This window comes from Bos indicus x Bos taurus, chromosome 15, assembly GCF_003369695.1.
Source record: "Bos indicus x Bos taurus breed Angus x Brahman F1 hybrid chromosome 15, Bos_hybrid_MaternalHap_v2.0, whole genome shotgun sequence".
Classification (NCBI taxonomy): domain Eukaryota; kingdom Metazoa; phylum Chordata; class Mammalia; order Artiodactyla; family Bovidae; genus Bos; species Bos indicus x Bos taurus.
Window position 1 is genome coordinate 10177893 of NC_040090.1, and position 26960 is coordinate 10204852.

Here is a 26960-nt window from a genome sequence, read left to right on the forward strand (position 1 = left end):
GTATTAATGAGACCTACCTGATTGGAGCAACTGAATTAACTGAGGCACTTAGAAGAGCATCTGGTACGTGGTAAGTTTTTTCATTTTGTCTTATTCCCATTATTAACCATTACTATCATCATCATCTTTCCTTCCACATGTTGGATTAAATGTTACTTCTTCCAGAAAACCTTTAAACCTCTGAAGAGGTACCCCCATAGCTGGCTCCCAATAAACTTTTTGGAGCTGCTTTTGTAATGATCAGTGTCCTCTCCTAGAACAAACAAGGTACAGGCCAACACTTTCTTACTCTCTACTAATCCCCAGCTCCAGTGCTGTATGCCCAGGATATAGTCAGCACATAATGCATATTATCTGCTGAATGAATGAACAAACTGATTCCACTGTTTAATCACTACAAATGTCAACGAGATGGCCCACTAAAATCGGAATTTCTTCTGGTTAAACCCAAGCCCATTTTGCTTCTTCATCATTTGGAGGACTTTAAATTTTTTTTTTTTTTTTTTAAGAAAATGAATATCCTCTCCTGTCTATTGGCCCAATCAGTATCACTTACATTAATTTTGTAAAATAAATAAAGACAATTTTGTAAAAATCCACCTTTAAAGAAAGATTTTAAATGTTCTTGTCTATAAATGCAATAAATATAAACTAAAAAATGGGACCACCAAAAAAAACTGCAAACAAAAAATAAGAACATACTGTTCTCTCAATTCTTTATAGTGAAGAAGCTTTCAGAGTCTTCAGCTGTTCTTCCTATGGTCTTACCCAAAAGCAAAGTAAACTTTCCATTATTTGCATCTACCAAAACCCATTCTTATTGGCCCCCTACCCTCACCTGATCTCCAATTAGTAAAGGCTGGGTATGCTGCTTGTAGTTCTCATTGCATAGCAACATACAGAAGTTTCAAGTTTTGTTTGCTTTTCTCATAATCTATTTTGAATGCACAAACACAGAAGTAGCCTAAAATAGAATCTCCATTTAACTGTCAAAATTACATGTAAATATTTGGTACAGAAATCACTGGGAAGTTTTAACACTATTATAAACCAAGCCCTGGTACTAAGAATAGCTTATCTGGCTAAAAAGCCTGCATGTATAACCCACTGCCTTCTTCCAAGACTAGCCCGATCCCAGCCCAGTGCTTCCCAAAACGCATGAGCTTAAGAATCAACTTAATTTGTTAAAAAAAATACATTTCCCCAAGTTCTTTTCTTAGAGATTTTCATTGAGTGGGTTTAGAGTGAAGCCCTAGGCTCTACTTTTAACAAGCACCTCCAATTGATTCTTATGTCCCATGGATATTGTCATGACAAAAATACGGTAGAAATAGACCTTTCACTTTCAGGTAACATTTGAGGAAGTCTCGGACATATAGACTCTTGGACAGGTACTGCAAACTTCCTCATCAGGAGCTTTCGCAGGAGCCTGGAGTTAGAACACATGGATTCAGTTTCTTCTGTCATTTACTAGCTGTGTACCACTCCTTAGAGTCACTGCCGCTCCCTCTGGTCTTGGTATATGACTTGGTTATGGAAATCATCTGAGAAAACTTACAAAAGCAATTTGTAAATTGAGATGTCATCATTATGGTAAAATTTCATTAATCCAGCCTCCTCTAATTTAGAATGTGTGAACACCGTTGTCTAACCTGCTGTGGGTTTTTTTTTTCCCCCTTATCTATAAGGAGATCATCCCCTCCTTTCTCAAGACAGGCAATGACAGGTATTGAAACACATAGATAAGCAGCTGCTCCCTGTTCCACAGCAAAATTATTAGACTGAATGTGCAAGATTAGGGGAGCTTGTTTACTTTATTAGCTCCGTTGATGTGACAAGATGGGAGTTTCAGTGATCATTAAAGCAAGCTTGGCAACATTTCCACTGGAAGTGAGCTTGGTAGTGAGCAATTACCACCAGGCATTACAGTAAAATCAATCTGGAGAATTAGGGTTTTTTTTTTTTAACATACCAGGAGGGTTAAGGGAACTTTAAAAACTAGAATTTAAATTTCTAAAGGAGACTGTATACCCTTTCCTGGCCATCTTGAGACGCATATCCTAAAACCTATATAATATTTCCTTGGCAATTTAGTGTCATCATGGTCATCTGTAGTTAAGGCTAGAGGCGCAGCCACGGCTATAGATAAGACATACTGGATCGATTCACTTGGCCTAAAGCACCATATATAATGAGGAAGTCCCCCGATCTTAATGTCCATGTAGGCATGTACCAAGAACAGGAAATGATGGTATCCTTGGGGCTACGGAGACGCGGCATTTCTTCCGAGTTCAGGCTCTTGTAGGGAGAAGGCTTTATGCGCCACGCCAGCGGTGGGCACGTGTGATGGAGTTCGGTTTTGCCGACTTCCTTGCTGTTACCAGCATCGCCTCTGCTGGTCCTCCTTACTAGTTTTCCTCTCTTAATTCATCCCTCACAAATCTGTTCTGCTGTCAGAGTCTGCTGCTCATCATTCCTACCATTAGTTTTTTCAAGATACTTTTTTTTTGTTTTTTGGAGGCTGGGCATGTCAGATCTTAGTTTCCCGACCAAGAATCAAACCCGCGCCCCCTGCAGTGGAGTCTATACCACCGGACACTAGGAAGCCCCTCTCCTACCACTGCTTTTAATCAACCCACCACTGACGCGTCCCCCATTTTCGGCTCTTTGCCACTGATCTTCTTGCCTAGATATTCTCTGTCATGTTCCCTGATACCCATAAACACACACAAAAGGTTGCATTATCATCTCACCTCTTCCACCTTCTTTCCCTAATAGTTCAACTGAAGAGGTCCTTCCAGTTTTGGCATTCTCTCATCAGTCTCTTATGACTTTTCAGTTTTCTCAAGTTTCTCAACTTCTGTAGATGATCAACCAACTGCAGTATTCACTTCTTTCCATAATGGGAAAAAAATGCATATACTCAATGCTCTGTGGTTAACTTTCTAGCAGTTATTAACTATATACACTGACCACTCAATGCTTTTACTACCAAAGAGATATTCCAGGAAATTTAGCCCAATGTCCCCCAAAAGGTCTGAAGGCTCTAGAAGGTATGGGTTCGTTTTATCAGGCCTTTGAAATAACAAAACTACATTTTGGTCAATACATCCTGGAATTCAATTTTTTCACTAATTAATCTCAGCTTTACAAATTAGCAAACTTTACTAAAACCTTCATTGGGAAAGACTCTCTTATGAAAGCAAAGTCTACTTGTAACAATTTTTAAAGACTTGAGGGGTCTTTCCTGGTGATCCAGTGATTGGGACTTGAAGGCCTAGGTTCAATCCCTGGTCAGGGAACTAAGATCCCACAAGCCACATGGTGCAGACAAAAGGAGGTTATGGACTCTGTGGGAGAGGGAGAGGGTGGGAAGATTTGGGAGAATGGCATTGAAACATGTGAAATGTTATGTATGAAACGAGATGCCAGTCCAGGTTCAATGCACGATGCTGGATGCTTGGGGCTGGTGCACTGGGACGACCCAGAGGGATGGTATGGGGAGGGAGGAGGGAGGAGGGTTCAGGATGGGGAACACATGAGAAATAAAGGAATAAAAATTAAAAAAAAAAAAAAAAGAATGAGGGCATAAAAAAATAAATAAATAAATAAAAATAAAATATCAAGCCTAATTTTAGCTAGATTTCACAGAAGAAAAGGAAACTGAAAGGAAGCTGAAGGAATTGCTGAATTTCAAATGATTGTTTCTCTAGCACAGGAAAAATTAATTCCTAAAAGACCCTTCCAAAGTTAAAAAGGAGTGAAAAAAAAAAAAAAAATCTTGGGTTTAAATACTAAATATATTACCAAATTTTTATTAATACTGAAATGTTTATTAAACTGGCATAGTGGTTGGCTTTATAACACATGTATGAAAAAAGATTAGCTTATTACCTATGCTACACAGGATGGGTTTCCTTGGTGGCTCAGTGGTAAAGAATCTGCCTGCCAATGCAGAAGATGCAAGTTCGATCCCTGAACTGAAAAGATCTCCTGCAGAAGGAAATGGCAACCTATTCCATTACTCTTGCCTGAAAAATTTCACGGACAGAGGAGCCTGGCAAGCTACAGACCATGGGGTCACAACAGTCCGACATGATTTATCAACTGGGCACCACACACACACACGCACAAAGACATCTTTTTGCTCTCACTGCATTTCATACTTTCAAAACTGTTGTTCCAGCTCTGCTGCAGTAATTCAATAACCCATCTTTGTCTAGTCAGCCTTGGTTTAATTTCAACCAGCTTTTAAGGCATCACTTCAGGTTTTAAAACAAAGAGAAAAAAAGGTGTACAAATTAGTTTTGCAAAATATAACCCACAAAATGGAAAACATCCCACCCCCGTCAAAATACATCTCAAAGAAAATATATTCATTCACTATATATAATTTATTGTACACTCTTGACAGGTTTATAGTTAAGAACAAAGTCATGTGTGCATGCACAGGTGCACACAAACACACAAACAACTAAGAAGGTAAAGTCTGGAAAAGCCCACAAAAAAGGATAAAACTAGAGCTACTAGAATTCCAAAAGTACATGATGGCTTCCATCTGGGCAGCTGCACAGAAACATTCAGAATGTGGACTCTGAAAAGTAGGTAGAAGTTCATCAACAGGAGGCATAAGGAAGAGTGAACAACAGAAGGAGGGTCACTCTAGGCAGAGAACAACGTTCAACAACCGCTGAAGCCGCTGAACGTCTTTGCAAGAACAAAAGGACACAGAAGCAGAAAGAAGCAAGTGAGTACAGGCGTGTCTGGGACACAGAAAGCCACACTGGGCAGTGTGATTCCAGGGTCTCTACTATGAGAACACCTCCCTGAGGTTATAGTCTATATTTTGTTTTTAGACTAAATAATCTCACTTTTAGAGGTGGGAAGACCACAAATAGCTCTTAGATTTATAACTAAAAAGAGAATGTAGAAAGAGAAGAGAATCCCCCACACACAAAAAAATACATTATCCCTCAAAGATACTGGAGTACCTGAATATTTTCATTCATTCAATAACTAAGTATTAGTGTTTATGTGCAGGCTCTGTTCTAGGTGCTGGAGATACAAAAGCGAACAAAAAAGATCTTTGTCTTCATGGTGCTGCCACCACTCTAATAGGAGTAGACAAACATGAAACATCAGAAATGAACAACACCTGCAGAATGGGAGATGGTGACAAACGACATAAAGCCCAAGTAGAGCAGGCTAACAGGGTCAGAAGAGGCATGAAGGAGATTGGATTGTTGGTTTAAAGATAGAAGGGAAGGTTTCATTGAGAAGGTGATATCTGAGTAAAGACTAGAAGGAAGGAAGAAGGCTTAGCCAAATGGACATCTGGGGAGGAGCGTTCAAGGAGAGGAGATAACCAAAGGTCAAGGCAGCAAGGCCAAGCATGTTTAAGGAATCGAGTTCAAGGAGAAAGTGCAGCTAGAAGGGAGGGAGGGAAAAAGAGACAAAACATGGGCAGAGAGGAGAGGTAAAAGAAGGCAGGAGGCAGGTGGTCAAAAGCCTTGTCAACCACAGGAAGGATTTTGCATTTTCATCTGAAGATATTGGAGGGATCTGGGCAAAGGATCACATGATCTGACTAGAGCTTTTCAGGTTCCCTGGCTGCTCTTTAAGATACGATTATAGGGGAAGCGAGATGGAATCAGTGACAAGAGGTTGATATTATATCACGGCAAGAGATTTTGGTAGCTTACAGCAAAGTGATAGAAGAAACTGGATTCTGGGTATTTTGAAGTTAAAGTCAACAAGGTCTCCTTACAGACTGTACATGGGTCCCAGAAGAAGAGTTGAAGATGACCTAAGGTTTTTACAAATGTCATTGAAAAGTTGCATAGGACCAGATTTTTCTAAGCCCATCATAGCTTAGGTTCACTAATGGGAACCATATTTTGGTAAACCAAGATTTTGGTAAATCTTTCCATAAAACAAGGAATTCTCCTGCAGTAGCATGAATCACCTTGTAACTGATCTATTCACAGCTTCAGATGTCCAATAGTTTACCTGCTGAGTGAACTACATTATTTCGTGGTTTCAACAATCCCCTTTTATCAAATAAGAACAATGTGTACAAATAAAGATACCCTAAATATGTGTTCCTTGATACCCATAAAAACACACAAAAGGTTACATGAGACCCTCATTATCATCTTATTGTCATAATAATCCCGAAAAGTTATTGGCCCTATTTAATAGATGAAGGAAGCTATGCTCAGAGGTTAGCAATCTTTGCCCAAGGTCAAACAGCTTAGCACGTAGCAAAGCTCACATTGCACTGACCCCAAAGCCAAACTTCCCCTTAGCACTACGGTTACCCACCGCCACACTCTTGAGAGGCAGTAATGGTTCAAATCTTTCTTTTTTTTTTAAGACCTTCCTCTTTTCTTGCCTTTCCTCTCTTCCTGCAATGACGGCATCATTTAACTAGAAATAACTTCACTTAACACCAGTAAGGATAACTTTTCAGAAACTGGATAGTCTCCCTGGAATTGCCAGTTAAGAGACTGGGCAAACGCATTGTTTCACCAGACAAAATCAATAACAAAACAAAGTGAGGCAGGCTTCTCAACTATCACACCTCAGTTCTATGGAGTGACCTAGAGAAAGCAATGACCTGGTTTCCAGGTTCATTCAACAACCTTATCATCTGGTCCCTGATTAAGAGTAGCACTTTCCACACCATGGTGATTAGATATCCCCCAGGGAGACATAGTCTTTGAAAGATGATAACCAGAAAGTGCACAGAAATGGCCTCCCTGACTATAAAGTATGATTTTGCCTTTTTAAAGGCAATTTTAACGGAAATTATCTGAATAATTTGTACTGATCTAATTCTGTGGCAATACAACAGCTTTGGAAAGATCACAGACGCAAAAATTTATGTTTAAATGTTGCAACTCAGGGATGTCCCTGGTGGTTCAGTGGCTAAGACTCCACGCTCCCAATGCAGGGGACCCAGGTTCGATCCCTGGTTAGGGAACTAGATCCCACGTGTGGCAACTGAGAGTGTGCATGCTGCAACTAAAGATCCTTGGACGGGTTCACTGGGACGACCCAGAGGGATGGTACGGGGGAGGGAGGAGGGAGGAGGGTTCAGGATGGGGAACACATGTATACCTGTGGCGGATTCATGTTGATATATGGCAAAACCAATACAATGTTGTAAAGTTAAAATTAAAAAAAAAAAAAGATCCTGCATGCCACAACTAAGACCTGGTACAGCCAAATAAATAAAAAATAAAGTTGCAATTCAACATTACCCTTCTGCTTAAAATCCCCACAATTGTTTTCCATGTTCTTAAACTGCCCTGGTCACTGGCCCCTTCACCCAGCTCCACTCCCATCTTAAATCAGGCCTACGCTTTTTTGGCTCCAGGAACTCAGGTCTTATTTTAAGGGGACCCTGCTCCTTCTCCACTCAGGAGCCTAGCACCTCCTGATCCCCCTGCTCTGTCTGCTACTCTTCACTTCCCTTCAGCTCTCAGGTCAGACACCACTCTGACCTTCCTGCGAAAGGTGCCATAGAACCAAGAGCGTTGCTCTTCACCACTTCACAGGGCAGTTTGCTCTTCGTTCCTGCTGGCCATCCTCCTGGTCCCTGGCCAGAACTCAAGAGGATTTGGGCAGTGGATGGACAAATGAATAGTGTTGGATCACACTCTCCACCCGCCCTCCCTGCCATAATCACCATCTATGCCAGAAGGCAGAGATACAAATTGCTATAATATTTCAGTATTTTTATTTTCAAGATCAAAGAGCAGGAGAGAAATGGAATGAAGGATCTATGCTACAGACTGAATTCCTATGTTAGGGACAAAATATATATGTTGAAATCCTAACCCCTGAATGTGATGGTATTGGAGGTGGGGGTCTTTGGGAGGTGATTAGATCATGAGGGTGGAGCCCTAACAAATGCTATCTGTGCCCTTACAAGACACCCCAGAGAGTTCCCTGGCCCCTTCTGTCATGGAAAGATAGAGCAAGAAGACAGCTATCTATAAACCAGGAAGCAGTTCCTCACCAGACACAGAATCTGCCAGCACCTTGATCTGACTTCCCAGCCTTCAGAAGTGAGTGAAATGTTCGTTGTTTAAGCCACTGAGTCTACAGTATTTTGGTATAGCAGCCTAAAGACACACTATTAAATTTCTTTGAACTCATCCTTTATCTACAAAGTTTAAAGACAATGGAATTGACTGATTCAAATCCACTTACCCATATATTCTATTCACTAAATTTTTCAATAATTTTTTTCTGAAACCGAAAGAAATAAATTTCTTCAACCAACAAAAATAAACAGAAAATTAGTTTTGAAGCTCAACACTCTCAACTGCAGTAGCAAAGGTAATCTCAGTTTTCTGAAGATGGAGTCAACCAGCTATTAATTTTTTCTTACTAAGCCTTATATTGTCAATTAGCTTAAGTGATAGGTACATAATGCTGCTAAGGTTAACAGTATTACTAGTTCAGTTCAGTTCAGTTGCTCAGTCGTGTCTGACTCTTTTCGACCCCATGAACCGCAGCACGCCAGGCTCCCTGTCCACCTCCCGGAGTTTACCCAAACTCATCATTGAGTCGGTGATGCCATCCAACCATCTCATCCTTTGTCATCCCCTTCTCTTCCTGCCCTCAATCTTTCCAGCACCAGAGTCTTTTCAAATGAGTCAGCTCTTCGCATAAAGTGGCCAAAGTATTGGAGTTTCAGCTTCAACATCAGTCCCTCCAATGAACACCCAGGATTGACCTCCTTTAGAATGGACTGGTTGGATCTCCTTGAAGTCCAAGGGACTCTCAAGAGTCTTCTTTAATACCACAGTTCAAAAGCATCGATTCTTCTGCACTCAGCTTTCTTTATAGTCCAACTCTCAGATCCATACATGACTTTTGGACTAGTAACAATAAGTTATCAAGCATTTATATACAAGGGCACTGCACCATCTGCTTTACATAGAGCAAGTATTCTCATTTACCCTTTACAACAATACTATGAAACAGCACCAGTATTATCCCCATTTTGCAGATGAGGAAAGTGAGATTCAGATATCTACTACTTTACTCAATGCTACACTCTAGTAAGTACAGAGGAGGAGCTAGACTCCAAGTTCAGGTTTGAGTCTCTGAGGTCTCACGTTCGACCCTTTAGAAGAAACTTAATATTGCACAGAAAGGAAGAACAAGAGGGAAAAAGAAAAAAAAAAACACAAAGCAGGAGACAATGGAGACCGGTGTAAGGTTGGAGGAAATAGCTCAGAGTACAGAGGCTGAATTTCTCATTCCAGGAAACCATCCTCTCTGGTTTTTCCTCCAAATAAGACTAGGGCATGCTTTTAGGTCCCATCCTCCAGCTGCACCTGCCATCTCTTACATAGCTGGAGCCCAAGGGCTTTAAGGCTGCCCCCGAGCTTGCTGGATGGCTCAGCAGGTAAAGAATCTGCCTGCAATGTAAGAGACACAGGAGATGCATTTTCAATCCCTGGGTAGGGAAGATTCCCTGGAGAAGGAAATGGCAACTCACTCTAGTATGCTTGCCCGAAAAACCCCATGGACAGAGGAGTCTGGCAGGCTACAGTCCATGGGGTCGCACAGAGGTGGACACGACTGAGCACACAGCACCCTGCCAACTCCCATCTGGAGACTGTGTTCATTTAGGCCTACAGACTTCCTTTTCAGAGCTGAAATGCAAAATGAATAAATATTTTTAAGAACTTTTATGACTAAGTTCATCTGTTTCTCTGCCTTCTACCACCTGCCCTGCTCTAAAAAAAAAAAAAAGACAAAACAAACAAAAATACCCAGCATTACTTTCATTTTCACTCTGGTCAAAGTGCCAGGTTTATCACTCTGGCATTCTCAAATGGGTTTAGTGACTCTCTGGAGGTTCAGCTTGGGAAGTGTAATAAACTCCCTGTTGACATTCAGGAAACTGATAGACCGGGTCACCTTTGTTTGCCATCTTCTTTTCATAACTTGCTACAGAGATTTTCAAACAACTTGAAACTCTACTTTCACAGGACTTTGTTCTTGGAAGGAATACAGAAAGTGTCACATGACAATGGCAGGCAAGAGAGACTTACCTACTAAACCGGCTAAACTCACCCACTAGAGACCTAGCGAAATCAGAGTAATTTACTTGCATGGGACTGTAACCGGAGAGAATGAAGGAAGGGATGACCCAGCTCTTGATAAGCTAGAGGATGGGCCAGGTAATGGGCGGTCTTAAAAACCCACTAGACTAAGGAATCTATGGTCTGGAGTATTTTTATGGACTGCAAAGTCCAACTGTATTTCAAGGATTTTCCAGGCTTTTAAGTTTAGAAGACCTGGTATCTGATCAATGTGCCAATTACTGTGGGAAAAAATAAAAAAGGAGGACCCACAGTCCCTGCCTCTCAGATTCTAAAATCTAAGGTGAGGGGGAGGAGAGGAATTAAACATACTCACATGCAGAGACTTAAGCATGACAAGTATAAAAATATACCACCAACTCAACACACATTATTATATAATACTTAAAATAATTGGTTAAGGAGAGGAAGATGTTAAACATCAGTATTAGAAGGCAAAAATAATTGGTTAAGGAGAGGAAGATGTTAAACATCAGTATTAGAAAGCAGACAATGCCTCTCTAATGACAGCAAGACCCCCTAAAACCAAACTCCCTTACTGAGTTTATGATTAATCTCTTTATCCAAAACTTTATTTCTTTTTTGGTCCCTTCTACCTCAATCCTGTGCTAACAGAACACCAATCAACCAGAATCAGAAGACTACGATCACTATTGTTAACATCATTAACATACTGAAACTGCTGTTGTCAATATCATTAATGTACAAACTCAAGTTGTTCCTCCAGGGCAAGGAGAGCTCACAGACTCCTGTGCCATGGGCCACCTGGCCTGAGAATTGTAAACCAGACCCTGCTGCTGCTGCTCCTCGGAGAAGGCAATCGCAAGCCACTCCAGTACTCTTGCCTAGAAAATCCAATGGATGGAGGAGCCTGGTAGGCTGCAGTCCATGGGGTCGCTGCAAGTCACCCTGACTCCCAAAACTATGATTAAGAAATGTTATGGAAACGTCACTAGATGATGATTAATCCCAGCCTCTTTAAAAAAAAAAAAAAAAAACAGAAAAACTCTAAACACAAAGTCAGAGTGGATCTGAGACTTGTCTCCCACACGGGTCTGCTGCTTCCTTGCTGAGCTGCTTCAGTCACCTCCGATTCTTCGTGACTCTATGTAGCCTGCTGGACTCCTCTGTCCATGGGATTCTCCAGGCAAGAATACCAGAGTGGGTTGCTATGCCCTCCTCCAGGGGATCTTCCCGACCCAGGGATCTAACCCACATCTTTTACATCTCAAGCATTGGCAGGCAGGTTCCTTACCCCCAGCGCTGCCTGGGAAGCCCCAGATAGACCCTCATCGTGCTGCAAACACCAGCTGTCAGTTTGGCTTTCAGGGCCACAGGCACAGGAGCCCTGACATGGTTACCCTAATACTCGGTTGAACAAATTACCTGTTTTTAATTACAACTTAACCCTAATTACTCAAGTATCATGTCTGCTGCTTTGTTTTCCAAATCATTTCAGTTTTTGTTTTCCAAACACTCCCTGAATTTGGAGAGATAAAGGACAAAGTATTTTAAGATTCAGGCCACCACATGTAAGTAATGTTACAAGTAACAACTTGTTCATTTCTTCTACGTAAGTATTTAAAAAAGAGAAATTCCCCAACAAGTAAACTGGATAATATTTCACTTTATGATCCTCTCTGCTAGATTACCAGTATTCGAGTTCAAATCTCATTTCTAATCTTTTAAACACTGCCCTTAATTTATCAAAAACCTTCCTCTGAGGTCAAATCTTTTCAATATAAATATTACTCATGAAATGACAAGGTCACAACACTTGGCTTTTCCTATGGATTATTATATAGATAACTTAGATCCTTTAAGTTACCAGCCACTGTCGTCAATTTTAGATAGTTAAAAAAAATTACCATAAGTCTTTAATTACAAACTATAAAACTTATTCATCCTCATATATGATTTTCTAAGACACTGGAGTCTTATTCCACTATTTCAAAAGTCAACAAGTTTTCCAAACCAGACAACCAAGAACTCAGGCTTATCAACAGTGAAATTATAATCTTGATTATAACAACGTTAAGCACTTCACTTGCTTTTTCAATGATGAAAAAACAGTAAGTTTTAAAAATATGTATTATGTTAATAGATGCTTATTCTTTCCTACTTGAGATGTTTTTTGTTGCAGTTCCAAAAGGTTAATTTATGTTTTTCCTACTAAGTTGTTGAAATGTTTGAGTGAATAAAGTTAAGAATACGGAGTAATATTATTTATATACCTTATTTGAGCCTAGCCTGAAAGCAACCCCTAACCAGCCCAAAATTCAACAAAATGCTCTGTGAATTATATATAAAACCAATCATAACTTAAAAAATCAATTATAAAACAGCAGAATGAATAACCGGAGAATGGCAATATCACTTGGTTTAAAAAAAAAAGCTAATAAAAACAAAACAAAGGGAAAGAAAATCAACAAAAAAGGCAGAAATGGAAAAAACCAAAACTTTCTTGTGGAATTTTCCCAACTTCTCTAATCTGCCCTTTCCCTTACATCTTCAGAATTCTTGCGTAGAGGGAATGGTAAACCAGACACCCTAACACGCGAAACTATGATTAGGTTTGTTTAACTCACTCTGTGGGAATACTCTTTCCTGCAAATCTCCTTCTGCAGAAGGCATTTCTGACTTCTACATGAAGAGTTACCGTCTTGAAGAAACAATAATTCTTGCTAGTCATTAGGACTCCAGGATAGTTTAGCCAAGAATTAAAAAAAAAAAAAAAGATTTTTAAATTATATGAAATAGGCCGAATCCAAGGTTCCAAAAAGCAGAAAGACTTCTGAAATTCTGTTCTTTCTCCACCCTCGCCCCCCAAAAGGCAACAGAATGCTTTTCATCCTGGGCACAGGACCTGTATTCAAGCCAGAGACTTTTTGTTTCAAAAACTCTCCTAAGAGGTAGCCTGTGACTGAGGAAGCAACCAGCAAGACAACTAACTCCCTGGACCCGGAATGGCTTAAAAGGCATAAGCCCCAGCGAGTTGAGGCCAGATTTCTCCCGCACCCAAGTGGCACTTTAGATTCGCTGAATTAAGCCAGCAGTGTGTTTAGTACTTAAAAACTCTGCTGCTACTGCTAAGTCGTTTCAGTCGTGTCCGACTCTGTGCAACCCCATAGACGGCATCCCACCAGGCTCCCCCGTCCCTGGGATTCTCCAGGCAAGAACACTGGAGTGGGTTGCCATTTCCTTCTCCAATGCAGTAAAGTGAAAAGTGAAAGTGAAGTCGCTCAGTCGTGTCCGACTCTTAGCGACCCCATGGACTGCAGCCTACCAGGCTCCTCCATCCATGGGATTTTCCAGGCGAGAGTACTGGAGTGGGGTGCCATTGCCTTCTCCGTTTAAAAACTCTACTACAAGTCTAAGCAAGGCAGGCGACGGCATGAGGGACAAGCGGGTACGCAAGACGCAGGAGCCTCAGAAAGAAGGAGAGGGGAGCTGGGGACGCGAAGGCCAAGCGCCGGGCCCGTAACTAGTCAGCGCGAGCCAGGCCAGGCCCAGAGCCGCGCGAGCCGCAGCAGGAGTCGAGGGAGGGCGGCGCGGAATTCGACTCACCTGCCCATTCACCGAGCCTCGGTCCGACCCCCGACTCGTTACCCAAACCCCAGACCCGAACGGCCGTGAAGAGAAAGCATGAGATACGCAGTGCCAGGTAGGCCACGGTGCCCACGCCCACCCAGTACAGGAAACCGGTGGCAGGCAAAAAGCTCTCCATGCCTTTCAACCAGGCCTCACTACCTTCGTGAATGAAAAAAAAAACACGAATGAATGAATCCAGGAAGAGGTGCCGGCAGTGACGGTGAGCACGACAGTAATAGGCGCTGCGCCCCCGCCTCCGTCGCCGCTTCGAGCCTAAGCCCCGCCCACAGCACCATATCCGTGCCGCCATTGGTGACCTATCGTTCGCTCTGCGAGCAGCGCGCCAGTCATTGGCTGACTCTAGCTCCACTGCCCCGCCCACGACCTCCCCTTCTCCCACCCGACCGCGTATCCTTTCTAAGCTGCTGATCGCTCACTTGCCAATCAAACTTCAGCCTCGCCCAACGCGTCACCACGCCCCCAGGATTCCTCCGCGGGTCGGGAGGACTTCTCACCCCACCAATCGCCCAAGTCTCTCATTGGCCGGAGGAGTCCTCGAGACTACGGGAGGTTGTGCTCCGATTGGCCAATCAGACCCAGTCTGGTTTGAGCTCGGGTTTGAGGACCCAATGGAAGGAGAGACGGCGCTCGTGAATAGCAAGATGGTAGTAGTAAGTTGAGGCGGAGCCGTGGTTTTGTTTTCACATCTTCATTAAACAACTTGGTATCATTGTCAAATGTGCTGTCGTTGTTCCCTGAAGCTTTTCCGAATAAACGCTTGCCTCTCCTGTTTGCGTGCGACTGCACGACACAGCTTCACTGCGGTTACACATCCGTGTGTGAAGTGAAGTCGCTCAGTCGTGTCCGACTCTTTGCGACCCCGTGGACTGTAGCCTTCCAGGCTGCTATGTCCATGAGATTCTCCAGGCAAGAATACTGGAGTGGGTAAAGGGCCTTCTAAATGCCAGACCTCCGTCCCGCGCCCAGCATTAAACCACAAAGTTCCCAGAGTCCTGGATGAAGTTCAAGGCAAATAAACTTAATGGAGTCGAATGATTACAATACACAATGGCATGAGAACTATAAAATAAATGAAAATATTATGGGAACATGGATTGATGAACAATGAGATGAGGGAAAGGCTCCATGTTTTAACAGGATTTAAAGGACTGTTGAGATTTTTCCTTTACTTTCTTTTTGTATTTCCGGGGTTTTTTTGGTGTGTGTGTTGCGGGGAGGTGGGGGCGGGGGGGGGCAGGGTGTAAAAAAAGTGTGCAGTCCAAGGAGGAGTACGAAAACCACCTCGATGAAGTTACAGAGTAGAACCACAAAGTTTAAGAAATTGTATGATGCTGTCCAGTGATTCACATGCATTTTTGTTTCCTTTTCTGGCAGGGATTTGTAAATCATATAAGATACCTGAAGTTTTCTCTGATCCAGTGCGTGCTAAGTCCCTTCAGTGGCGTCTCACTCTTTTAGACCCTATGTATTGTAGCCCTCCAGACTCCTCTGTCCATGGGATTTTCCAGGCAAGAATACTAGAATGGGTTGCCTTGCCCTCCTTCAGATCTTCCTGACCAAGGGATTGATCCAGGTCTGTTATATCTCTTAACCAGTAGGGGCTGCTGAAGGAAGACTTGAGAGTTTCCTAAAAGGCAGGGACTTAAGCGTAATAATTCTAAAGGTCAACAGTTCAATATATACTGAAGCTAAAGTCATAATTTTGTAATATTTAAGAAACTTATTGCTCCCTACAAAACCTCCTCCTCTTGTATGATTCAGTTCAGTTCAGTCACTCAGTCGTGTCCGACTCTTTGCAAACCCATGAATAGCAGCACACCAGGCCTCCCTGTCCATCACCAACTCCCGGAGTTCACCCAAACTCACGTCCATCGAGTCAGTGATGCCATCCAGCCATCTCATCCTCTGCAGTCCCCTTCTCCTTCTGCCCCCAATCCCTCCCAGCATCAGAGTCTTTTCCAATGAGTCAACTCTTCGCATGGGGTGGCCAAAGTACTGGAGTTTCAGCTTTAGCATCATTCCTTCCAAAGAAATCCCAGGGCTGATCTCCTTTAGAATGGACTGGTTGGATCTCCTTGCAGTCTAAGGGACTCTCAAGAGTCTTCTCCAACACCACCTTTCAAAAGCATCAATTCTTCGGCACTCAGCTTTCTTCACAGTCCAACTCTCACATCCATACTTGACCACTGGAAAAACCATAGCCTTGACTAGACAGACCTTTGTTGGCAAGGTAATGTCTCTGCTTTTCAATATGCTATCTAGATTGGTCATAACTTTCCTTCCAAGGAGTAAGCGTCTTTTAATTTCATGGCTGCAGTCACCATCTGCAGTGATTTTGGAGCCCAAAAAAATAAAGTCTGACACTGTTTCCACTGTTTCCCCATCTATTTGGCATGAAGTGATGGGACCAGATGCCATGATCTTCATTTTCTGAATGTTGACCTTTAAGCCAACTGTTTCACTCTCCTCTTTCACTTTCATCAAGAGGCTTTTGAGTTCCTCTTCACTTTCTGCCATAAGGATGGTGTCATCTGCATATCTGAGGTTCTTGATATTTCTTCTGGCAATCTTGATTCCAGCTTGTGCTTCTTCCAGCCCAGCATTTCTCATGATGTACTCTGAATAGAAGTTAAATAAGCAGGGTGACAATATACAGCCTTGACATACTGTTTTTCCTATTTGGAACCAGTCTGTTGTTCCATGTCTAGTTCTAACTGTTGCTTCCTGACCTGCATATAGGTGTCTCAAGAGGCAGGTCAGGTGGTCTGGTATTCCCATCTCTTGAAGAGTTTCCCACAGTTTATTGTGATCCACACAGTCAAAGGCTTTGGCATAGTCAATAAAGCAGAAATAGATGTTTTTCTGGAGCTCTCTTGCTGATGGCAATTTGGTCTCTGGTTCCTCTGCCTTTCCTATAACCAGCTTGAACATCTGGAAGTTCCCAGTTCACATATTGCTGAAGACTGGCTTGGAGAATTTTGAGCATTACTTTACTAGCATGTGAGATGAGTGCAATTGTGTGGTAGTTTGAGCATTCTTTGGCATTGCCTTTCTTTGGGACTGGAATGAAAACTGACCTTTTGCAGTCCTGTGGCCACTGCTGAGTTTTCCAAATATGCTGGCATATTGAGAGCAACACTTTCACAGCATCATCTTCCAGGATTTGAAATAGCTCAACTGGAATTCCATCACCTCCACTAGCTTTGTTCGTAGTGATGCTTTCTACGGCCCACTTGACTTCATGTCCCAGGATATCTGGCTCTAGGTGAGTGATCACACCATCGTGATTATCTGGGTCATGAAGATCTTTTTTGTATAGTTCTTCTGTGTATTCTTGCCACCTCTTCTTAATATCTTCTGCTTTTGTTAGGTCCATATCATTTCTGTCCTTTATTGAGCCCATCTTTGCATGAAATGTTCCCTTGGTATCTCGAATTTTCTTGAAGAGATCTCTGGTCTTTCCCATTCTGTTGTTTTCCTCTATTTCTCTGCATTGATCACTGAGGAGGCTTTCTTATCTCTCCCTGCTATTCTTTGGAAGTTTGCTTTCAAATGGGTATATCTTTCCTTTTCTCCTTTGCTTTTTGCTTCTCTTCTTTTCACAGCTATTTTAAGGCCTCCCCAGACAGCCATTTTGCTTTTTTGCATTTCTTTTCCATGGGAATGGTCTTGATCCCTGTCTCCTTTACGGTGTCATGAACCTCAGTCCATAGTTCATCAGGCACTCTTTCTATCAGATCTAGTCCCTTAAATCTATTTCTCACTTCTACTGTATAATCATAAGGGATTTAATTTAGGTCATACCTGAATGGTCTGGTGGTTTTCCCTACTTTCTTCAATTTAAGTCTGAATTTGGCAATAAGGAGTTCATGATCTGAGCCACAGTCAGCTCCCGGTCTTGGTTTTGCTGACAATATAGAGCTTCTCCATCTTTGATGAATTAGATATAATCTTGTATTGGATTATATATTATTTCTCCACTCCCTCTTAGAGGATTAATTACTGTTCTTCATAAACTGTCAGTTGCCCAACAGAGTGTGAGTTAAGCTGGCATCATATTTTATTTTAATTGAATCTGGTAACTTTGGTTGGAGATGCCTGTCCAATTCAACTGAAATCTCACTACTCTCTCCTACCTCACCTTCCTCCTCTTTCTCTCTTGTCAAAACCTTTACCTATAGAATAGCCCCAGATTTATATATCCCAATCATCATTGCTCACCAACAAAGGGCCCTCCACATATTCAATTCCATCCTTCTTAGAATAGGGTAGAAGGAGGGGAAGAGGGTTATATAAGCTAAAAATACATATCTTGCTGCATTTATGTATGTATATATTTTATGCATATATACTCACAGTACAATTTATGATTATTGGGAATACTATACTATGAATCTATAGGACATAGAACAGTACCTGGAACTTAGAGATACTCAATTATCTAATAGATAAGTAGAGGTAAAGATTCATTCATTCAACAAACACTATTCTGGGAATTCCCTGGTAGTCCAGTATATAGGATCGACCGGTTTGATCTCCTTGCAGTTCAAGGGACTCTCGAGTCTTTTCCAGCACCACAGTTCAAAAGCATCAATTCTTCAGCGCTCAGCATTCTTTGTGGTACAACTTTCACATCCATACATGACTCCTGGAAAAACCATAGTTTTGACTATATCGACCTTTATAGGCAAAGTGATATCTTTGCTTTTTAATATGATGACTAGGTTTGTCATAACTTACATAGATATACCCAACTGAATGCAGAATTCTAGAGAATTGCAAGAAGAGATAAGTAGGTCTTCTTAAATGAACAATGCAAAGAAATAAAGGAAAACAATAAAATGGGAAAGACTAGAGACCTGTTGGAGCTTCCCCAGTGACTCAGCAGTGAAGAATCTGCCTGCAATGCAGGAGCCATAGGAGACTCGGGTTTGATCCCTGGGTTGGGAAGATCCTGGAGGAAGAAATGGCAACCCACTCCAGTATTCTCTCCTGGAGAATCCCATGGACAGAGAAACCTGGCAGGCTATAGTCCATGGGGTTGCAAAGAGTTGGACACAGCTGAATTGACTTAGCACACATGCACGCAGAGATCTCTTCAAGAAAATTGGAGATATCAAGGAGATTTCATGCAAGGATGGGCACAGTGAAGGACAGAAACAACAAGGACCTAGCAGAAGCAGAAGAAATTAAGATGAGGTGGCAGGAATACACAAAAGAACTGTACAAAAAGGTCTTCATGACCCAAAAAACCATGATTGTGTGGTCACTCACCTAGAGCCAGACATCCTGTAGTGTTAAACTCAAGTGGGCCTTAGGAAGCATTACTAAGAACAAAGCAGGTGGAGGTGATAGAATTCCAGTAGTGCTGTATAAAATCCTAAAAAAATGATGCTATTAAAGTGCTGCACTTAATATGTCAGCAAATTTGGAAAGCTCAGCAGTGGCCACAGGACTGGAAAAAGTCAGTCTTCATTCCAATCCCAAAGAAGTGCAATGTCAAAGAAAGTTCAAACTCCCATACAATTGCACTCATTTCGCATGCTAGCAAGGTTATCCTCTAAATCCTTCAATCTTGGCTTTAGCAGTACTTGAATTGAGAAATTCCAGATGAACAGATGGGTTTAGAAAAGGCAGAGGAATCAGAGATCAAATTGCCAACATTCTTTAGATCATAGAGAAAGCAAGGGAATTCCAGAAAAAAACATCTGCTTCATTGACCACACTAAAGCCTTTGACTGTGTGGATCACAACAATCAGTGGAAAATTCTTAAACAGGTGGGAATACCAGACCACCTCACCTGTCTCCTGAGAAACTTGTACGCAGGACAAGAATCAACAATTAGAACCGGACATGGAACAATACACTGGTTCAAAATTGGGAAAGGAGTATGTCAAGGCTGTATACTGTCACGCAGCTAATTTAACTTATGCAAAGTATATATATATATATATATATATATATATATATATATATATATTCAGAGTACATCATTCAAAATGCTGGGCTGTATAAATCACAAGCTGGAAGACTGCCGGGAGAAATATCCATAACCTCAGATATGCAGGTAACACCACTCTTATGGCAGAAAGCGAAGAGGAACTAAAGAGACTCCTGATGAGGGTCAAAGAGGAGAGTAACAGAGCTGGCTTAAAACTCAACATTTAAAAACTAACATCATGGCCATTTGGTCCCATGATTTCATGGAAACTTGAAGGGGAAAGAGTGGAAGCAGTGACAGATTTTATTTTCTTGGGCTCCAAAATCGCTGCAGACAGTGACTGCAGCCATGAATTTAAAAGACGCTTGTTCCCTTGCTCTTGCTGCCCTCTAAATGATGCAGTGCCCTTGGGCTCAGCTCCCAGCTCTCTTTACTTCTCTACATTTAATGTAGTCCCTTGCTTTTTTAGGGAGGGAGAGGGTTATTTGTTTTTGTTTGATCTTAAATAAGCCTCACAGCTTGAGGCACAACCTCAACCTGGGCCACAGTGGAGAAAGCACTGAATACTAACCACTAAGCCACCAGGGAACTTCCATGGTCCCTTGTTTATAAATATCAACTGTAGCAGATAACTTCCAAATGTCTCTGGACATTTATTAATATAAGTGCATATATATATTTTTTTCTTGGACTCCGGATACATATATACATCTTGGCTGCCCTCATGGCTCAGATGGTAAAGAATCTGCCTATAATACAGGAAACCTGGGTTCGATGCCTGTGTCAGGAAGATTCCCTGGAGAATTGCCTGGAGAACTCCATGGAGGGCTACAGTCCATGGGGTCACAGAGTCAGACACAAATGAGCCACCAACACTTTCACCTGCATATATATAAATACACACACACATTTAATCTCCACCACCCTACTCAACATCTCCACTCAGATATACAATAAAAATAGACAAACTTACCATGTTTAAGAATTCTACCCAAACCTGCCCCTGTTAAAGGCACCACTATACACCCTCTTTCAAAAGCCCCAAATATAGGACTCAATCTTAATTTTTTTTTCCTTTCTATTGCATTCCCATATCCAATTCTTCAGCAAGTCTTTTTCATTCCACCTCCAAAGTATAACTTGACAGATTACTTCCCCCACTTCTGCTACTACTGACCTAATCCAAATGACAAACATCCTTAGCTGGAATATGGCAGTACCCTCCTAACTTGTCTCCCTGAAGCCTGTCTTGGGGTTTGTTCTCCATGAAGCAACTAGAACTTCTTTTAAGTAAATTAGATATCATTCTTTTGCTTACATCCCTTCACGAACTTTATATCACATTCAGAGCAAAACCCTCCAATATTAGTTTGTCCTCCCCAACCTCCCCAGCAGTATCAACCAGGCTCTCCTATGTTCACTTGATTTCAGCCATACCTTCTGCAGTTTCTCAAATAAGTCAAGTTCATTCCAGTCTCAAAGCAGTTCTACTTCCTATTCCCTCCCCCTGGAACCTTTTACCTTCTGTTTCCCAAAACTCAGTCCATTACATTATCTAGACTTCTGTTAACCATATAGGGTTGGTTTTCACTGATTGTCCTACATAAATAAACCACATAGCCTTGTGTCCTTTGCCCTGTCACTATTTATCCCATAACCCTAATTTGTTTACCTTATAACACTTAATGTTTTCAGATTCTTTGATTATTTGATTTTTGTCTATCTTCCCAGTACAGTGTAAGTTCATGAGGCAGTGACCTTTTCTTGTTCAACATCATATCTTCACCTCAGATGTGCATCTAAGAGTACCTGACACTTAGTAGGTATTCAATAAATACCTGCTGAATGAATGAATGACGAAGGAAGGAAAATAGTCTAGCAGGAGCAACAGACACTAAGCAAACGTCCAACTGATTATACGGTAAAAATTGTAATAAGTACAAATTAATTTGGCGAAGAGTGGAGTGGAGTAGAGAAGAGGAAAGAGCAACAAATACCTGTTAATGGTTTTGCTGTGATTTTGAAGAACACACATATATCTCTCCAGCACCTCCCATAGCACCTGACATAAAATTAAACGCAGTTAAAATAATTTTGATTTTGGAATCTTGGATTTTTTTAATAAATAAGGATGGGTACTATAAAAACATACTTTCCATTGCTGTTAGAAATCACATTATGTTATTTTAACTCAAAGAATATTGAAAATTGAAACCACCTCATTTTGGTATCCATTGTTTTCTCTGTAAAATCTGGGCATGACCCACACAGTTAACAGGAACAATTTCTATTAACAATGCACACATTTATTCTGATCACCTCAACTTCAAGGAATATTAATTATTGACTAAAAGTAAAAAATAGAGACTTTGCAGAGTGAAGTGGTACACGCCAGACTTAAGCCCTTTCTAGTTCAGACGACAATACCTTTTTGGGATTGAACAACAATTATTTGCCCCTGGATAAAGTAGGAAGTCAAGAAACACCTGAAGTAACAGGCAAATTTGGCCTGAAATATGGAATGAAGCAGGGCAAAGGCTAATAGAGTTTTGCCAAGAGAATGCACTGGTCATAGCAAACACCCTCTTCCGACAACACAAAAGAAGACTCTACATATGGACATCACCAGATGGTCAACACCAAAATCAGATTGATTATATTCTTTGCAGCCAAAGATGGAGAAGCTCTATACAGTCAGCAAAAACAAGACTGGGAGCTGACTGTGGCTCAGATCATGAGCTCCTTATTGCCAAATTCAGACTGAAATTGAAGAAAGTAGGGAAAACCACTAGACCATTCAGGTATGACCTAAATCAAATCCCTTATGATTATACAGTAAAAGTGAGAAATAGATTTAAGGGACTAGATCTGATAGAAAGAGTGCCTGATGAACTATGGACTGAGGTTCGTGACATTATACAGGAGACAGGGATCAAGACCATTCCCATGGAAAAGAAATGCAAAAAAGCAAAATGGCTGTCTGGGGAGGCCTTAAAATAGCTGTGAAAAGAAGAGAAGCAAAAAGCAAAGGAGAAAAGGAAAGATATAAGCATCTGAATGCAGAGTTCCAAAGAATAGCAGGGAGAGATAAGAAAGCCTTCCTCAGTTATCAATGCAAAGAAATAGAGGATAACAACAGAATGGGAAAGACTAGAGATCTCTTCAAGAAAATTCGAGATACCAAGGGAACATTTCATGCAAAGATGGGCTCGATAAAGGACAGAAATGATATGGACCTAACAAAAGCAGACGATATTAAGAAGAGGTGGTAAGAATACACAGAAGAACTATACAAAAAAGATCTTCACGACCCAGATAATCACGATGGTGTGACCACTCACCTAGAGCCAGACATCCTGGAATGTGAAGTCAAGTGGGCCTTAGAAAGCATCGCTACGAACAAAGCTAGTGGAGGTGATGGAATTCCAGTTGAGCTATTTCAAATCCTGGAAGATGATGCTGTGAAAGTGCTGAACTCAATATGCCAGCAAATTTGGAAAACTCGGCAGTGGCCACAGGACTGCAAAAGGTCAGTTTTCATTCCAATCCCAAAGAAAGGCAATGCCAAAGAATGCTCAAACTACCACACAGTTGCACTCATCTCACATGCTAGTAAAGTAATGCTCAAAATTCTCCAAGCCAGGCTTCAGCAATACATGAACCAGGAACTTTTGGATGTTCAAGCTGGGTTTAGAAAAGGCAGAAGAACCAGAGATCAAATTGCCAACATCCGCTGGATCATCAAAAAAGCAAGAGAGTTCCAGAAAAACATCTATTTCTGCTTTATTGACTATGCCAAAGCCTTTGACTGTGTAGATCACAATAAACTGTGGAAAACTCTTCAAGAGATGGGAATACCAGACCACCTGACCTGCCTCTTGAGACACCTATATGCAGGTCAGGAAGCAACAGTTAGAACTGGACATGGAACAACAGACTGGTTCCAAATAGGAAAAACCATACATCAAGGCTGTATATTGTCACCCTGCTTATTTAACTTATATGCAGAGTACATCATGAGAAACGCTAGGCTGGAAGAAGCACAAGCTGGAATCAAGATTGCCAGGAGAAATACCAAGAACCTCAGATATGCAGATGACACCATCCTTATGGCAGAAAGTGAAGAGGAACTCAAAAGCCTCTTGATGAAAGTGAAAGAGGAGAGTGAAATAGCTGGCTTAAAGCTCAACATTCAGAAAACGAAGATATGGCATCCGGTCCCATCACTTCATGGGAAATAGATGGGGAAACAGTGGAAACAGTGTCAGACTTTATTTTTTTGGGCTCCAAAATCACTGCAGATGGTGACTGCAGCCATGAAATTAAAAGATGCTTACTCCTTGGAAGGAAAGTTATGACCAATCTAGATAGCATATTCAAAAGCAGAGACATTACCTTGCCAACAAAGGTCTGTCTAGTCAAGGCTATGGTTTTTCCAGTGGTCATGTATGGATGTGAGAGTTGGACTGTGAAGAAGGCTGAGCACCGAAGAATTGATGCTTTTGAATTGTGGTATTGGAGAAGACTCTTGAGAGTCTCTTAGACTGCAAGGAGATCCAACCAGTCCATTCTGAAGGAGATCAGCCCTGGGATTTCTTTGGAAGGAATGATGCTAAAGCTGAAACTCCAGTACTTTGGCCACCTCATGCAAAGAGTTGACTCATTGGAAAAGACTCTGATGCTGGGAGGGATTGGGGGCAGGAGGAGAAGGGGATGACAGAGGATGAGATGGCTGGATGGCATCACTGACTCGATGGACGTGAGTCTGAGTGAACTCCAGGAGTTGGTGATGGACAGGGAGGCCTGGCGTGCTGCGATTCATGGGGTCGCAAAGAGTCGGACACGACTGAGCGACTGAACTGAACTGAACTGTGGTGGTCTACTCCTTTTCAGCAGTATTCTGTGCTCAAATTTAATGTAGACCATAGTTCCTGAGACTGGTAGAGCCATAACTCCAAGCATATGAAATAATTAAAAATTCTCCAAAGAGGGAGCAATATTATAAAACTTTGGGCTTCAGTGTCTGGGATATCCGGGACAAGATCCCACTTCTACCTCTTACTAGCTGAATGGTCTTGGGTGGATTTAACTACTAAGCATTCAAATTCTATGTCTGTAAAATACGGAAATACTGCTTAAGCAGTGATTGGTACACAGATACTAAGTGTTCAGTGAGGTTGGCACTACTCTTATACTTAAAGATGAGGAAAAGGAGGCTTAAAACATTTAAGTAACTTTTCTCATGGGCATATAGAAACTAAGTATAGAACTGAAATTTCAATTAAAAACCTGTAGTTAAGAGAACCATAATTCAAAAGGATACATGCACCTCAATGTTCATTGCTGGAGGAGGAAATACCAACCCACTCCAGTATTCTTGCCTGAAAAATCCCATGGACAAGAGGAGCCTGGCAGGCTAGAGTCCATGGAGTCACAAAGAGTTACACACAACTGAGCATGCACACACCCAATATTCATTGTAGCATTATTTACAGTAGCAAAGACATGAAAGCGACCTAAATGTTGTGGTACAAACATACAATGGAATATTACTCAGCCATAAAAAGAATGAAATAACGCCATTTGCAGTGATATGGATGGACCTAGACATTATCATTATCAAGCTTCCCTGGTGGCTCAGAGGGTAAAGTGTCTGCCTGTAATACAGGAGACCCACGTTCAATCCCTGGGTTGGGAAGATCTCCTGGAGAAGGAAATGGCGACCCACTCCAGTATTCCTGCCTGGAGAATCCCAGGGATGGAGGAGCCTGGTAGGCTAGAGTCCATGGGGTTGCAAAGAGTCAGACATGACTGAGCGACTTCACTTCACCTCAGACATTATCGTACTAAGTGAAGTCAGAGAAAGACAAATATCATATCACTCACATGTGGACATGTGTTAGTCACTCAGTCGTGTCCAACTCTTTGTGACCCCATGGACTCTAGCTGACCAGGCTCTTCTGTCCATGGGATTCTCCAGGCAAGAATACTGGAGTGGGTTGCCATTTCCTTCTCCCTTCATATGTGGAATCTAATTTTAAAAATAAAGTTACAAATGAACTTATTTACAAAGCAGAAACAGAATTACAGATATGGAGAACAAATTTGTGGTTACCAAAAGAGAAACGTAGGGCGCAGTGGAGGGAATAAATCAGGAACTTGGGATGAACACACACTACTATGTATGATAACCAACAAGGACCTATTATACTGCACAGGAAACTCTACTCAATATTCTGTAATAACTGGTAGGAGAAAAGAATCTACAAAAGAATTAATATCTCTATTAATATATGTGCAACTGAATCACTTTGCTGTACACCTGAAACACAACATTGTAAATCAATTATACTCCAATTAAATTAAAGCATTTAAAATATGCTTAATGAAGAATAGTCTCTAGAAATATTTGGTTGTTACACAGATAACATAGTCAGACACAACCACATTGGATTTCAGTCTCATTTATTTAAAATATTTAGAGCTGAGAATAATTTTTAACATGGAAAAAATATGAATCAACCAAATTGTATCTCTTAATATACCAATATTCACATTTAATTTTAAATTCATTTTCAATATTACTGTAAACAGAGTTTCAGGTCAGATTTTCATGGTGAAATCAGGACTAGTTCAACATAATGAAATAAAGTTCTATAATTAGAGAATTACATAGAAGCTAGGAATTTTTCAGAATACAACAGAGCTGAAGCCTTCATTTGTCTGTACAATAAAACTTACATACTTGTAACAGTTCTGTCTTCTACCTTATCTTCATTTAAATGTAGTTCCCAATATTGCACTTATTTTCTCCTTTAAGTTCAGTTGAGAAGGTGTTCAGTTCTAGGTTAAAAAAGAAATAGTGCCATGATTAAAAAGCCTTTGACGTTAGAAACTAGGAGGTTTCCAAAAGAGTAAAACTTTACTGTAACAAACAATATTACCATAAGATCTGAGTGTTAACATGTGCATGCTTCAATACTGCATTATCACATTCAAAGTGACTTCACAGTATCCATGCAAACGTCACACTAACACTCTCATGTTTCAGCACGAGTCTCCGCTACTTACTCAGCTCTCAAGAAGTTCAACCCTTTGAGGTGAACTTCTGGCCTAAGAGCTATTCTGGTGCAGCAGGCCTGTTTTTAGAACCAAGGGGGCTCCTCTAGACACCCAGGGCTCTTTTCTACTCTATCATCTACTTTATAAGAGAACAGACATTTCATGAGACCTTCTGTAAACAAACAAAAAAAACTAAACCAGTCATTTTGAAACA

The 26960-nt window shown here is 41.3% G+C and overlaps 1 protein-coding gene and 1 long non-coding RNA gene across 3 annotated transcripts in view; both read right to left on the reverse strand.

Annotated features, from left to right (window-relative positions):
- Window positions 1-13990, reverse strand: part of HSD17B12 (hydroxysteroid 17-beta dehydrogenase 12) — a 179042-nt gene extending 165052 nt beyond the window's left edge. Inside the window, exon 1 of the mRNA XM_027562615.1 lies at window positions 13698-13990. Within this exon, the coding sequence (XP_027418416.1) occupies window positions 13698-13857 (160 nt within the window). The 5' untranslated portion in view covers window positions 13858-13990. The remainder of the gene's footprint in view (window positions 1-13697) is intronic.
- A 7683-nt stretch (window positions 13991-21673) lies between these two features.
- Window positions 21674-26960, reverse strand: part of LOC113905391 — a 101854-nt gene continuing 96567 nt past the window's right edge. The window contains exons 5-6 of one of the 2 annotated variants that reach the window (XR_003514658.1): window positions 26430-26527; window positions 21674-21746 (exon numbers count right to left, since the gene is read on the reverse strand). This is a non-coding gene — a long non-coding RNA (uncharacterized LOC113905391). Of the gene's footprint in view, window positions 21747-26139; window positions 26528-26960 lie in introns of those variants that run through there. The other variant, XR_003514657.1, reaches the window with a different exon arrangement.